Below are 15,551 nucleotides of genomic sequence, written 5' to 3'. Positions count from 1 at the left end.
ACTACTGTTGACTTTTACTTATACGTTTGTATTATTTATAGCCCAATCTTACTTCCATTCAAGTCATCTAAACCAACATGTCATGTATTCTAGTCACTGTTGCCTTCCTGATAGATATCATAGCAGAAGTAAGTTGCAAGGATGGATTTGAAGGAGTGGATAATGGCCTTATGAATAGATTCCTGGAGAACATTCCATGCATAAAAGAGAAGCATGAAGAAAAGTGCAGAGATGTTTGTGATAGAAACAGACAAATGACTATTCGAGTCTATCATCATTGATGCAGTGGAGAGAATGGAAATGATGAGATTTAACCTTCAACTCTATTCCTGGCTGAAATTGTTTTAAAAATATTTTTTAATGAAAAAAAAAAACCATTGGCCACCTTTGGACCAAGTATGACATGAATTAAAAACACAACTGAGACAATCCCCGAAACTGGAGATAAACATTAAGTTCCAAACCTGCGAACTGCTACTATAGTCCTTATATAGTCAGTGATTGTTTGCCCGAAACAGATGTGCAGGATCTGGCCTGCAACAAATCATTTTCAATACACTTTAATTTATTTGATCTGAACTTTAAAAACAAAAGTTTATAAAGTAAGTGGTTTTTAATTCTTAAAGCACTGAATGAGCAGAAAGAGACAATAGAAGAGACAGAGATAGAAAAATCATACATAATTGGTCCATATTGAGTTTATTTTTCTTGTTATTTCAAAAGAAACAAGCACAGAGGAATATTGTACGTATACTGAAAAATACAGTTTCGATTTTTAAACTAAATTCTAATGCAATATACTTACCTCTAAGGAATATTCAACCTTTTTTATTCTGTTATCATAGACCTAAAGATCATGGTATCTTTAATAATGAAAATAGATGCACAGACTAGATTAATTATACCTTTTAATGATAAATCACATGTATTTGTTTGTTTTCCTTTGTTTTGCTTTTTCCTTTTTGGTCTTCCCTCCATTTTGATGAAAGTATTTTGGGGGAGTGCTTGATGGAAATGAAATCAATGAATCATTGCGACGTAGCAATGGCTTGAGAAGTGCAGAACATATAGACAGGACTTTGGCTCAAATCTACAGTACAAATTTAAGGGTAAACTATGTAGAAGATGTCCCATTTGTCATAATGTGATACACAATCATTAACAAAGGCCCTGTTCTTTTGTCTGAACTGATGTTTTCCCCCCATGTGGACTCATTATTACCTGTATGTGATGACGTGAAGTGTTATTAAAAAGGTACCTGTTTTGTTAATTCTGTAGTCGATACTGACCTGTGTACATCTGGAATTGAAACAGGGAATTAAATAAAATTTGACTTTCTGCTATTCCAAGGAAGGCTTAAAAATTAACATCAGAGCTAAGAGAAATAACTTGGTTAGATACATATTTTAAAAATCCTATTCAGCTTTCAACTATAAATGCTTTCTGCAAAAAACTGTGGAGAGTAAAACATTAAAATGTTCAAAATAACTCAAAGGTTATAAATACATCCTAAAACTATTAGTATTACTTACAGCCAAAAATTATAGCAAAGATATTTCAGCAAATGTGTGTTATTCCTCAGGAAGATTAAATTATTTCAAGCATATATCAAACAGAAAACATCTTGAGCCCAAGATAATTTAAATATTTTGATCATTTTATGCCTAGGTATTTTATATAGTGATACTGATATACAAATAAACCAACCTAGCTCACTGCCTTTGAGCCTCTAAGGATTCTGGTTGTGTTTCAAAAATCTTCACCTATATTTAGGAGCACTCGTTAATTATTATAATATTTAAAGAGCTGGTAAAATATTTATACTAATAAAAATATATGTAACTAGACTTTGAACAATTTTTAATGATTAATTTGTTAAGCAGTATGCATGAAAACCTCTTGTTTATATTAAAACGTCAGCAAAGGCTTCTATAAATAAGTGTTAATTCATTTTTTCCTTTTTATCAATTACATAAAAAGATGATGCACCAGACAATCATGTAAAGGAAAAGAAAAGAAAAATTGCTTCATCGTGACATCCTAAAATGAAGACTTAAGTTTTCAAATCAACATTCAGTGCATTTTGAATGGGATATTCTATGGTCCAGATCTTTAGGTAGTGTACGTCTGTATAACTCCAACTGAGTGGCTTCACCAGCTGAGGAGCTGGTCCATTTAATTATATATTAATAAAACTGGGTTAAAAGAGAATTAAATAAGTTCATGGAGAATAGGTCCATCTATGGATATTTGCCAAGATGGTCAGGGACACAATCCAATTATATTTCCAAGAGAAGTAACAGAAAAATCTACCTATGAAAACAAATGGACCATCAGCGTTATTTGAGATGATTTTATTATTTTCAGATATCTTTGAGGGAGCATTCAGAAGATTAATCTTAGTTAGTAACATAGAACAGAGTCTTGTGTCCCATTTTAGAGCCTGATCCAGCAGACACACTCTGAGAGTAGTCCTTACTACTGCAAGAAATCAAATTCTTATTTTAGGTCGATAGAACTACTCACTGTAGTAAGCCCTACATCCAGTACCAAGTATATAGAGGGCGAGGCCCTTAGTCAAGTTCTGGGTATTTAAAAAAAATAATCTGTTGGCCAAATTCATCTTACATATAACTCCACTGAAGTCAAGAGATAACAAGATGAATTTAGCACTTCATATTTCACCTATTAAAAGTATTACAACAAAGATGTTATTTCCCAGGTTTTTAGACAACAGAAATACTGGTACCAAAGTACTTAGTTTAAAACAGTTTTGTTTAATCATGTCATAACATTTGTACCCTATCATTTTATATTTCTGTTATTCATCCCCATGTTTTATTAACGTACTTCTGTTTTGTTGCTTTCATGTTAATTTTCCTTTTTTTGTTTACTAGAGTGCATTACTAATTACAATAAAGCCACTATAGAAGTGTTATTAAAACAGAGAACTGCAAATAAGTTTATAGGATTGCAACAGTATAAATTTAAAAAGCATTTCAGTGGAATGCCAACCATTCTCAGATTCCATTACTGAGATTTTAAAATCCCTGAGGTGACTGTCACCTTAAACTTTTCAATTTAACTGAATGTTTGTGTGTTTTTTCCAGAATATGCTGATTTGTTGACACCAAAATTGAACACAGGAAAGGAATGGTTTTGACAAACTTCTCATTTAAAAAAAAAATTAACAAGCTTTGAAATTTTCAAGACAATCCATTTTGACATTTTCAAAACAAAAACGTCTTTCTTTTTGGTTCAGAAGGACTTTTGGTTTAGAAGTTTGTAGGAAAATATAAAAAAAGTCTAAATCAAAATGAAATGTTTTGAAATGAAACATTTCAATTGATCTGATAGGATTCTGTCCATTTTTGGTTCATGAAAAAAAATAAGATTTCCACTTTTCATTCTAATACAGAACAAGGGCTTTTTTTGAAAGCTCAAAAATTCTCACGGAATGGAAAGGAACTGATTTTTTTCCCCCCTAAGTCTGACTTGTAACTTTATTTTCTTCTAGTCTTTTAAGGCAGCAGCTTTCCTGGACTACATCATTATTTGAGAAATAAGATGTTAATACTTTTTTTATTATTATTATTTTGTTGCACTTCAGAGATCTTAAAAGCATATGGTTATAGAGCACTTAAACAAGATCAGATAAGAACAAGAAATATAGAGTTTAAATTAATTCAAATATGAATTCCTCAAAAGTAATTAGATTACTCTTCAATAGGATATGTATTGAAAAATAAAAACCACATAGTTTGAAGGTAAAGGAGACTTTGGGATATACATTCAGTCAGTTCTGGACCTGGTCTCAGTTCCTGTGTACAATTTATATATCTATTTTTGCACCTGCAGAATAAGTTACAGCAGCAAATTTGAGCCTGTGCATCTCTACCTACCTGGTACCCGTAATTGGGTAAGTAGTGATGCAAAATGTGCTCACAAAATGAAAGCCACCTCTTTGGACATGTACCACATCCCCATGTATGTATATAATTCTTCCTTTCCTTTCAGTGGATTTAGCACCAAATTCAATTCTCACTCACACATGAATAAATCCAGAATAACTGCATTGACATCAATGGATTTGTTCTGTATATACAATGGAGAAACTGCAAAGAATATGGCCCTTAGTTTTGATCCCTGTGCCTTAGCCTTCTCTGCTTATAATATTTTACTTACAATTTCCCTTGATTTTAAAAAAGAATTCTTTTTCTTTGATGTATCTATATGGAACTATAGAGATAAGGCATAAAAATTAGACTAATTAGATGTACAGTATTCAAGCAGGCAGAATTCCCACTAATTTAATTGATGTCAACATGTTATATGTACTACGATAGCACAATGGGGCCCTGGCCTCTAGACACAATGTACAGTACAAGTGATATGGTCCCTGTCTAAAAGAGCAACGTGAGTTTTGCTTGGCTGAAGATCAGGGAATTGGGATCTAAATGAGAAAGAACAGAGTAAATTGATAATTTGTCCAATCACAGATCATTAGAAATAATGAAAGTTAAGTTGAATAGATTGATTTCAATGGACGTTTTGCTATTGACTTCAATGAGACCAAGATGTCATCCAGCAAATACAAAGTGGTGGGTTAAAAAAGCCACTGAATTAAGGATGCAGAACTTTGTTTTCAGTAGATTAGAAATTTATGTAACTGAAGAACTTACTTTCTTTTCTTGCAACAGGACGATGAGGTAAGGGAAAGTCGATTCAGTTTTACAGCCTATGGAATGGGACCATGTCTACAAGCAAAAGACAGAGTTACTCCAAAGGGGCCAAATAATCCCATCCAAGCTGCACCAAAAAGCTTCGATGAAATGAGGAAGGTATTCATTGACCGAGCCAAGAAAATTGATACCATTTCCAGAGCTTGCTTCCCATTAGCCTTTCTGATTTTCAACATTTTTTATTGGGTTATCTATAAAATCATTAGGCATGAGGACATTCACCAACAACAAGATTAAGGCTTGTAGTACAAACTATTGGGGTTGGCATGTTCAGCAAGAGGTTTTCCGTTACAAATGTGCATACAGATTACTGGGATAGTTAAAAGGCACAAAGAAAAAGATCCCATTTGACTTGCTATGCAGAGTCACTATTGGATAGATGAAGAATGACACCCAGTGAAGATATATCTACTATTACTAAGTTTGTACTTCATACTAACTAAACAATCAACTTTTTCATAGTAAAAATCACAACACTATACTACAGCTTTACTGCCAACGTGTTTATACATACTTTTACATTGTGGTACAATTGTACAGTATTCTTTAAAGTTCCTTACAATTTTTTAATTCAACTATATTTTTAAAAAAATATTACAAAATGAGTCTAATGTCTTAGATGACTACCAGAGTAACAGATTAAAGGATGGTCAGAAATTTGAATATAAAGTTTACAAAATTAGTAATGAATTACTGATTTGAGTTTTAGAGCTCAAACACATTTTCTTGTTTTAATGACAATGGGTTTTATCATGAGCACAGGACACATTATATTATAGGGTTCTTTTTTTAAAAAAAAAGAAGAAAAACAAATTTACTCATACAAAGCACTTCATAAATTGATTATGGTTCCCCTGGAGCTTAAACAACATGGCAATGCAATGCGCAAAGTAGCACCAAATATCTATTGCCCAGTCTGAAGCGACCCACTGGTCAAACTTTCTGGTACTGTGCATATCACAATGGGAACAAGGTACTGTTTAAAGGATTGTTGCCCTTATGTACTTTTAATTACTCAATCACCCTTGGGTAAATTGAAAGAGAAAATTTAAAAAAAGCCAAAAGGATTAAAAGATATTTCTCATATCAGGAAAATGTTCAGAAACTACAGTATTTGCGGAGACAAGCCAGATTATTAAAAATGACATCAAAATAAGTTTGTGAAAAGTGACATTAAAAACAAAACAAAAGGGATAAGTCACTTAGACTATACCTATGATAAAAGTAACTTTTATGAACTTTTTTGAAGCTGACTATGGCAACATTTCTGCACAGATACTTCCATTATCATCAGTGAAAGTTTAATATACAAGTACCTAAAGATAACCAGGTCAGTCTTTTCTTAATTTGAATGATTTGTTCAATGAGAAGATTCTGACATGACTTCTTAGACACTGGCAGAAAATAGTCTGTATCTTAGAAAACACTAAGCAGTTCTTCTAAAAATGTATCAGGACAATCTTTTATTTTTACTGCACATCATGGTAAAAGATAGGATAAGAAATTGAAACTGTTGGAGCAAATTTTCGCTACTTAGAATTAGATAGATTACATTAATGGTTTCTTTCAAATTATTACAGAATAGATCTTATATCATTTAAAAAATATAGACTTCCAGTAAATAATGTTGCCACTTCTCTAATGAAAAGCAAAAAAAAAAAAAAAGTTCTAAAATGTGGAAACCTATAGACAGCTACAGGCAAGAGCATACCTGATGCTTTGAACTTGTAATGGAATCCAATAGCTAAGACAAATTATTGAAAAGTTTGTTTTGAGCACATTTAAAATTTTCAGTTTGTTATAGCTCAAAGTGCATACACAAAAGCAAAACAACTGGAGGCAAACATCTGCTGCATTACTAGAAGCATATTGCATATGAACTAGTCATAGCAACATATCCTTGCATGGAAGATTAGAACACAACATTGGTTTTGTTTGAGGATTAGCTAGGGGGATTTTTAAAAGAATGGCAATCTGGTTGTTCTAAATTGTCTCAAAACAATTGCATAACCCTTTTTAATTTTGAATATGGTCCTATTTAGGTTTTCTCCCTCCCAACCCCATTAATGCATAAAATAGATTTAGAGCAATTGTTTTGGGATATGTGTTATAATTTTCACAAATATATTTATATATCCTGTCCAGAAGAACTGAACTCATTAATTCTCATGTGTGCCTGTGTGTGTGTATTATATACACAAGAGTGAGAAGCTGGCGAAGTGGCTTTTGTCTCCTGTAAACTATTAAATACTATAATCTCTGGAAAGATTTGTTGGTGCATTTCTGTGCCCATTGTATTCAGTGGTAAAGTGTCCCATTTATTTCAAGAGTAGGATTGGGCCCATTATCATGAGGCATTCATAAAATGTTATACAAATCTCCATGCTTGTCTTTTGTTCTTTTCTCTTTCCTATTTAAAACAATGATCTTCCCCTCCAACACCAATAAAAGAAATCTGGATGAATCAGTATATAAAGTGTACTGGGCCAGATCCTGAGCTGGAATAAATACAGTCCCTAGAACTACACCAGTTTACACCAGCTGAGGAACTCCCAGACTTTCCAAAGTCCAATAGGCTGAATATTATACATACACAAGCTGGTTTTGAAAACACTTGAACAGAACTGAATAACACAATTACAAAGTTAAACATTCAATAGTGAGAGAATACTAAGATTTAGAAAAGATTATCAGATGGAAAAAAAAGACAAAAAGTCTTGAGAGCAAGATAGAAAATGGAATAGGCACTAACAGTGACTAAATTGTGTGGTGGGACAGAGAAAAGTAGAGAAGAGCCAGATAAGATCAATAATTATCCATGAACGCCCTCCTCCTCCCTTGAGTGACAGAAGGGGAAAGAAGGGGAGAGGAATGAATGTAGCATACTATTTCTGCAACTACTGTATGGTAATCAAATTAGCAACTACAGTATATACATTGTAAACCCATAAACCTTCCATATGATTGCTTTTCAGACATCCCTAATGGATTAAAATGATGTGCATTTACTGTGACAACAGGCAGTGTATTACATTGATACTAATGGGAGCCATGTATTGAAGGGAGTATATACTCCTGTAGGGGATTGCAAAGTATTTCTAAATGTACATATTTATAGTTCTGTATGTTCTTTAAGAAATAAGAGAAATCAGTTATTGGATTATTTCTGGAATGTCTTTGCTTTAGTAACAGTACTAAGAACAGAAATGGTTGAGACAGAAGGGACAAGCTACAGTGATTTATTTTGTAACTACTAAACAATCATCTAACAAGTTGTGATTTTTTTTTCCCTTTTAGTTAACTACTTGGAGTGTAGTCTTGCCCCACTGAAGTCAATGGGGTCAAGATTTCTCCCCCAGAAGGCAACTTCACATTTTTATGAGATCTTTATGGTAACAATTGTCTATGTAACAAAGGCCTTTTCAATCAGCTAAGAAACATAGCTAAGAAACATTTATTTCAGCAAAAAGCACTGTAGCCAGTCAGCAATTTGCAGCTTAAAAATTTTATTCAAAGTATTCGTATTCCACTGAATATAAAAAGAAAATAATCATAAGATGACAGAATTGTCAAGTAAGATTTTAAGTTGCTTCATGTCACAAAATACCAGCTACCCATTAGTGCCTATGGAAAAAGAGTCCAAAATACCAGCAGGCATGCCAACCAACCACACAAATCCAGGAATGATCTCTCAGAGCCAGAGGCTTATCTGCTAGGAAGATCTTAGTCTTAAAACAGATTATATGGTATAAAAATAATGCCAGGCTGGACTATATAGAAGGGGTGACAAAACAGCACAGCACACCTACCCTACACTCATGTTAGGCAAACCAACCTTGGAAGAAACTGTAAATATTAAGGAAGAGATTGGGATATTTATGCCACAGGTGTGCATAGGGGGCAATACAAAGTCAGAGGAAGAAAAGTGAGGAGGTTCCTGCTGAGTTCTAACAATCTGTTTTCCTATGCACAAAAATGTTCATGATTTCAAAATTATGTTCCGATTTGGGATAGGAAAAAGTTGAATATTGAAGAGTGTTCAAGAACCAAAAATCCCCCCAGTAAAATAAATTAAAAAAAAATCAGTTCAGGTCAGCTGAAATATTTTGATGATTTCAAGAAGTTTTGACCATTTAAAAACTATAATTAGCTGAACGAGAAAAAGGTCATTTCAAATGGTAACACTGGAATTTTTCCTTTCTAAAAGTTTAAATGTTTCATTTTGATATATTTCAAGAAAAAAATTCTGATTTTTTTCAAGTTGAGAAACTGACCCTTTCCCATGAAAAGTTTAGGCTTTGATGAATCAGCACTTTCAGGCCAAAAAAAAGTTTCAATTTTTCAATTCTTCAACCAGCCCTACTTGTTATGCCTCAGGCAAAGCTTCTCCTTGCCCCAGAGATGTTAATCTGCTGCCTCCAATGCACTGGCCGTAGTGTCCCTGTGCCCTCCAGAGTGCCGGGACTGCTAACGTAAGAGGCCATTGGTTAACAACTCAAGGAGGGCAGATTTCTTGCCCATGTAAAGCCCTGTGTCTTCCATACTGTTTGCAAGTCAGCTTGTGTACTCCTGCTTTCTGTGGTTGTGCCATGTAACTTAAAAAGTTAGAGGACCAAAGTAGTGCATTGAGACTAGAGAAATAATTTGGGGCCCATACTAGTTACACAGGTACAAAGAAATCCATTTTCATAGAACTGGTGCAGGCATAATGGAAAAGGAAGCTGTGATCATGTGGCATGCTCCTCGTGTTCCACAGTACCACAGGATCTCCTCCATGCATTTGGAGTGCAATGTGTCTGGGGCAAACTGCTGAGCTTAGAATAGGTGCTGTACACTACAGTCACCTTTTAAATGGCTGATTCCCATGAGGAAGTAAAAGAGTTTATGCTGTTTGGACCAGCACTAACTCCCCTTCCATGCCTTCTTCCTCCCCCAGAGGAAGGAGGATAAGGCAGAAGTGAAGGAATAGGAGCCTATGGCTGCATGGTTCCAGAGCACTAAGCCAAAGGTTGGGGAAGGACAGAAAGCAATGTGGCAGAAGTACCTTGCTCCTTAGGTGGTTGCCCCAAGATGCACAATCTTGGAATCTGCTTTCTTCAGGGGGTTGAAGACTGGAGTTTCCAGACCATACCACCTGTTAAAACACTCCATTCTTGAGAGAAAACAAGAAGAAGTGCCATGAGAACTGTGTATCATATTGTATTCAAATAGCTACAGGCCTCCTCATTTTTTAGCAGCTAACTCATAGTTAAGATGCTAATTGAATCAAGATGATCTTCAAAATAATTGCCACTGAGTTGCGGACAAGATGTGAAAAAGTAGTAATGGACCTCTATGAATACTGGTAATTTGGAAAAGCCATATTAGACCTATTTAAAAAAACATTGCTGGAACAATATAAAAAACATTCAAGTATTATATTATGACAGCTGTTTTTTAAAATATACAACCAGACATTTTTCTGTAACTATATTACATTCATTTAAAAAGTGACCGGTACAATATAAAATTCAGAAGACTAAAAGTCTTACAACTGCTGTAGAAATCAAGTCCAGTCACTTTAGCCTTTTACAGGCACTGAATGTTAGTGCAGTGCTAGTTACATACTCAAAATGTATACAAAATTGTGGACTGCAAAGTAAGCGAATTAAAATCAAAATTGCGGTGAAAGCCTAGTATTGCAGGATCTGCCATATCGCAAAGGATGTGGGGCCTTACTAAGTTAAATTCCTCAGTGTAGGGGCTTAGAATATGGTTAAATGCCACACCTTGGCACAAATGAAACCTAAACAAAACAAACCTCATGTTGAGTTACTTCCAATAAGAAAACATTAGTGTTCATTGTTTCCTGATGTTTCTAAGATGATGGGGGCAAAAATAAAATATAGTCCTTTTTATTTATAAAAGTTACCTATTCAAAGACATATTTAAACTAACTCATTGCTTTCACCATATTGTAGCTTCAAGAAACCTTGACAGCAGGCACGAGTTTTTTAAACGGATTGGTGGAAGTCACAAACAAATTGAGATTCCCCCCCCTTTTGTCCTAGATCAGCTGTATATAGTCTCTCTGAATTCTCTGACGTGTTTGCCCTCTCTTAGCTCTCTGCTGCTCTCTTTGGTAATTTGTGAAGCACTTTTCTTATAGGCTGCTTTATGAAAAGTCCAGTTTAAAACCCTAGATATGCTTCTGTTTAAGCAATTCAGATATGCACTTTAGACTGCAGGAATGAAGAAATGCTTCCATTTTGTACCACGGTAAATTCCAGAACTACCATTAGGTAATATAGTTGAAACCAAGATTCAGAGTAAAAACTCATACACAGTTTAGAACTGCTAAAGATAAAAAGTCTTCTTTAACCCTAGAAGGATTCAAGTGTATTCTTTCTAGCAATAATTTTGTATTAGATGAAAATGAGTTCATATGATAACCAAGCCCAAATAAACTTGTTGGATGCAAGAAAGTGGTGCACTTAATTTTATATTTAGCATTTATTGTCCCTTTATGTGTAAATTCTGCTCTCATGTAGACTATTGTAGGAGTTAATCTGATCTAACAGAGCAGAATTTGGCCTTAGACCTCTAAACCGCTGATCTAATGAATTCTTACAATACCCCTATAAATTAGCAAAGTATTTTTATCTACAAGATGGTACATGATTATTTATAAGACAATTATGTCAGACAAGCGTAATTTTTTTTAAAAGGCTAACATGAAAATTTAAAAAAAAATCACAAATTAAACTGCTTGTTAGCAAGAAGTAGATTTTTCTTTTTGCAATGGTTATAGAAATGGTGCTTTCAGGCAACGTTACTCAGGGTATGGCTACACTTACAGTTTTGCAGCGCTGGTAGTTACAGCTGTGTTCGTACAGCTATGTAGGGCCAGCGCTGCAGTGTGGTCACACTGACAGCTACCAGCGCTGCAGTGTGGCCACATTTGCAGCACTTGCAGAGCTGTTGGGAGTGGTGCATTGTGGGCAGCTATCCCAGCATTCAAGTGGCTGCAACGTGCTTTTCAAAAGAGGGGGGTGGGGTGGAATGTGACAGGGAGCGTGGAGGAGACAGACAGAATGGATTTTTGGAGTTGACACTGTTCTCAGCTCCCTGCGTTGCAAGTTCTAAGGACTTGTGCCTACCTTCAACCATTTTAAAAGTTCTAACTCCCTTCCCCCACTCCTCTCTCATTCACTAATTGCAAATTATGCACTGCTAAATACCCATCAGACCAGATCAGCAACTGGTGAACACGGACTTCCCCCTCCCCCTCTGCCATGTGAGCGTGCTGTTTCTCTCTTCAAGCAAACAGCTGTGAACATTCCAAAGTAATTCCCCTGCCTGCCTCAGCTCACTCAAACAGGAGCTGTGTTTGTTTTTTAAATAAGCAGTTTGGCTGAACTCCGAGCTCTCCCTTTCTTCCGGTTTGTTGTGGACAGGAATTCTGGGATACCTCCTTATACCCCGGAGGTCAATAAAAGCGCTGGTGGGTGTCCACACTTGCTGACCAGCGCTGGATCACCAGCGCTGGAATCCCTACACCCGAGGCTCGACTGGATGTACAGCCAGCGCTGCAACCAGGGAGTTGCAGCGCTAGCCGTGCTTTGCAAGTCTGGCCACATCCTAAGTTGCAGTGCTGTAACCCCCTCACCAGCGCTGCAACTCTCTAGTGTAGCCAAGCCCATACAGTAGTTCCTGAATTATCATCAGTTTGGCAGGTTTGTGAAAGCAGGTTAGATTGCTAGAAGCAACAGGTGTAATACTAGAAGAGTGTCAGCTCATCCTGAATTCTTGACATGCTTGAATATTATTGCACTTCTTCACTTTCATCTTTGTGAAATATGCAAGAGACATTTCTTACATTTGTAATTTAAAATATATAATAGAATGAAGTTAATAGATAAATAGACTAAAGTAAATATTGACATTCCATAGATATGTAATTGTGAGTTGTATATGAAGAAATGGTGCCATAAGCTTTCAACATAAAATTTTATTATATACAGTAGCTTGTGTGATAGTGATCCAAGCTTTTTTAAGAGGCTAAATATATATTAATATGAGTGTATTAATTACTTGTCTGATTTTTAAACATATCTTCCTATGAATTCTGTCTAAAAAGACAATGGCAGTTTTCATTTAGAAGTATTTCTTTTTAGAAAAATTCTATAAAAAGTGGCATGCATGAATTTAATTAAATTCCTTTGTATTATAGTACCTTATATTTGGCACTACAACTAACATTCTCTGCAGACAGAGATGTTAAAACATGTGCAGTTTATGGTGTTCATGTTATTGTAGATATTTTGTTCAAAAAAAATAAAACTAACTTTTTTCAGAATACTGCTCAATGTTTTCAGGTCTCAGTTCTGTTTGATCAACCCAGCGATCTCGACTCCAATAGTTGGCTCTCCCTGCATACACAGAATGTTCCTTTAAGAACAGATTATTTGTGTTTGTAAGGAAAACAGAAGTCCTAAATGTGACCCCAGCAAGTGGATCTAAAGGCCTGATTCACAATCCTTAAGTCTGTGTCTCAAGTGAATAATTTTGCCCTACTACACTAAACTAATTTATATTTTAAAAAAACAACCATTTCTATTACATTGGCCTTTGACAAGCGGCAACATTTTTTTTCTACTTCTGTAATGCAATACTGCTGTGGCCTAATTAAACCACATCCAGTGTCTCCTGTCCTCCTTCCAGCATTGCCAATCAGGCTGAAACTATTTAAACTAAGAGGACATTTAAATTACTTTAAATAAGAGCTAGCAAACAGGGGAGTTTGAGAGGGAGAAAAAGAGATCTCCCTGCTGAACAATACGTTGAATACTACTTTTTGGGTGAATGTGCCTGTTCTGGGTTTCTCTTGTTCAGGTTAAAAGTTACTGTCAGTTGGGATTGCGTGTTTGGGGATGGTTTAAGCCTTTGTTCCCCTTGATCAACTTCAATCAGCCTTGTAATTACCTTCCCCCTGTGTGATTAATGAGGGGTAGGATTGACCTAGGACAGAAAAGCTTAAAAGCCAGAGGCTAAGCAACCAAGGGAAGCTAGCAAATGGGACAACAGCATGGGAATTTGTAAGAGGAAGTCATAATATAATCACTATGGTTAGGAAAGGCCCCATTGCCAGTACCATCACAGCTACTGTCTCTGCTACCTGAACCCATATCCAGATAGAGAACCTGACCATGGAAGCCTCTACCCAGATCCTGGTGTGGCTTTGCAGAAACTGTGGCCTGCCTTTCCATTCACAGAAAAGCAGGGTCAGGAGACAAACCACTGTGAAAGGAGGCTGCTGGTGGAATTTCTCAGGAAACAGGTGGGAGAGCTACAGGAGGAGGTGGCTAGGCTGATAAGCATCAGTGCACACAGGGAATTCATCAAGTGTATTCATATGGAGACCTCCAAGGCAGAGGAAGCGATCCAGTGGACTGCTGTCACACCACTGGGGGAGGAGGATATGGCTCTGTCACAGGGAGGACACTGGCTGCTAGTTACTTCTGATGCCAGGCAGTGCTCCACTCCTACTCCCAACCCACCCACCATAGTGATGAAGAACAGTTATGCTGCCCTGGCAATGAGTGATGAGGAATCACCACGCCCCTCCCCCCCCCCCAAAAATGGAGGAAGAGAAACTCTGTACTTCCAAGGCTGAGAGGAGCGTGGTCACCACTCCCAAGAGGAAACATAGGGTAGTGGTGCTTGGTAACTCCCTTCTGAAAGGGACGGAGGCACCCATCTGTCAGCCTGGCATGGTATCCTGGGAGTTCTGCTGCCTGTCAGTGAGCCACATCCAAGATGTTAGAGAGATTGTTGAGTATCATCCAGCCCTCTGACTTCCCCCTCCCATGCTACTCATCCATGTGGGACTAATGATACTGTGAGGTATGACCCTGAGCAGATGAGAAGTGACTACAGGGCTTCAGGATCGAGGTGCAGATGGTGTTCTCTTTGATTCTTCTGGTAAAGGGTAGGGGCCCAGGCAGAGATAGATGCATCCTGTGAGGTGAATGCCTGCTTGTGTGGATGGTGTTGCCAGAATGACATTGGCTTCCTTGACCATAGGATGCTGTTCCAGGAAGAAGGACTGCTGAGCAAAGATGGGTACCACCTACAGAGGAAGGGGACAAGTATCTTTGGATACAGACTGGCTAACCTAGTGAGGGGGGCTTTAAACTAGTTTTGATGGGGGCAGGAAACAAAAGCCCACTGAGAAGTCAAACCTGTGGAGACTGGAGAAGGGTCAGATTCTGAGAGGGAGCGTGGGCCATTATAGCATGGACAAGGGAGAGACAAGAGGGGGAAAAAGTCAAATCAGTGTATTAGAAGTCTGTATACTAATGCAAGAAGTATGGGGAATAAGCAGGAAGAACTAGAAATGCAAGTGAATGGTCACAACTATGACATATTTGGCATCACAGCGACGTGGATTGAATACATGACTGGAATATTGGTATAGAAGGGTACAGCTTGCTCAGGAAGGGCAGACGGGGGTGAGGAAAGGGAGTTGTTGTCTTGTGTGTCAAAGATGTATGCATTTGGACTGAGGTTGAGATGGAAATAGGAGACAGACTTTTTGAAGGTCTCTGAGTAAGAATAAGAGGATAAAACCAAACAAGGTGTCATGGGAGGGGTCTAATACAGACCACCTAACCAAGAACGAAAGGTAGTGGCTTTTTAAAAAACAATAAAAATATCCAAAGAACAGGACTTTGTGATCATAGGGGACTTCAACTACCCAGACGTGTTGAGGAAATAGTACAGCAGAGAACAGATTATCCAACAAGTTCTTGGAATGCACTGGAAACT

The 15,551-nt window shown here is 36.7% G+C and overlaps 1 protein-coding gene across 2 annotated transcripts in view; it reads left to right on the top strand.

The window, feature by feature from the left end:
- Positions 1-11,546, top strand: part of GLRA3 (glycine receptor alpha 3) — a 155,460-nt gene extending 143,914 nt beyond the window's left edge. The window contains exon 9 of one of the 2 annotated variants that reach the window (XM_050945353.1): positions 4,701-11,546. In XM_050945353.1, the coding sequence (XP_050801310.1) occupies positions 4,701-4,979 (279 nt within the window). In that variant the 3' untranslated portion in view covers positions 4,980-11,546. Of the gene's footprint in view, positions 1-4,675 lie in introns of both variants that reach the window. The other variant, XM_050945354.1, reaches the window with a different exon arrangement.
- The last annotated feature ends 4,005 nt before the right edge of the window (positions 11,547-15,551 follow it).

This window comes from Gopherus flavomarginatus, chromosome 3, assembly GCF_025201925.1.
Source record: "Gopherus flavomarginatus isolate rGopFla2 chromosome 3, rGopFla2.mat.asm, whole genome shotgun sequence".
In the NCBI taxonomy this organism is placed as follows: domain Eukaryota; kingdom Metazoa; phylum Chordata; order Testudines; family Testudinidae; genus Gopherus; species Gopherus flavomarginatus.
The sequence above is the reverse complement of the archived record's forward strand: the minus strand, read 5'-3'. Positions and strand labels throughout refer to the sequence as shown.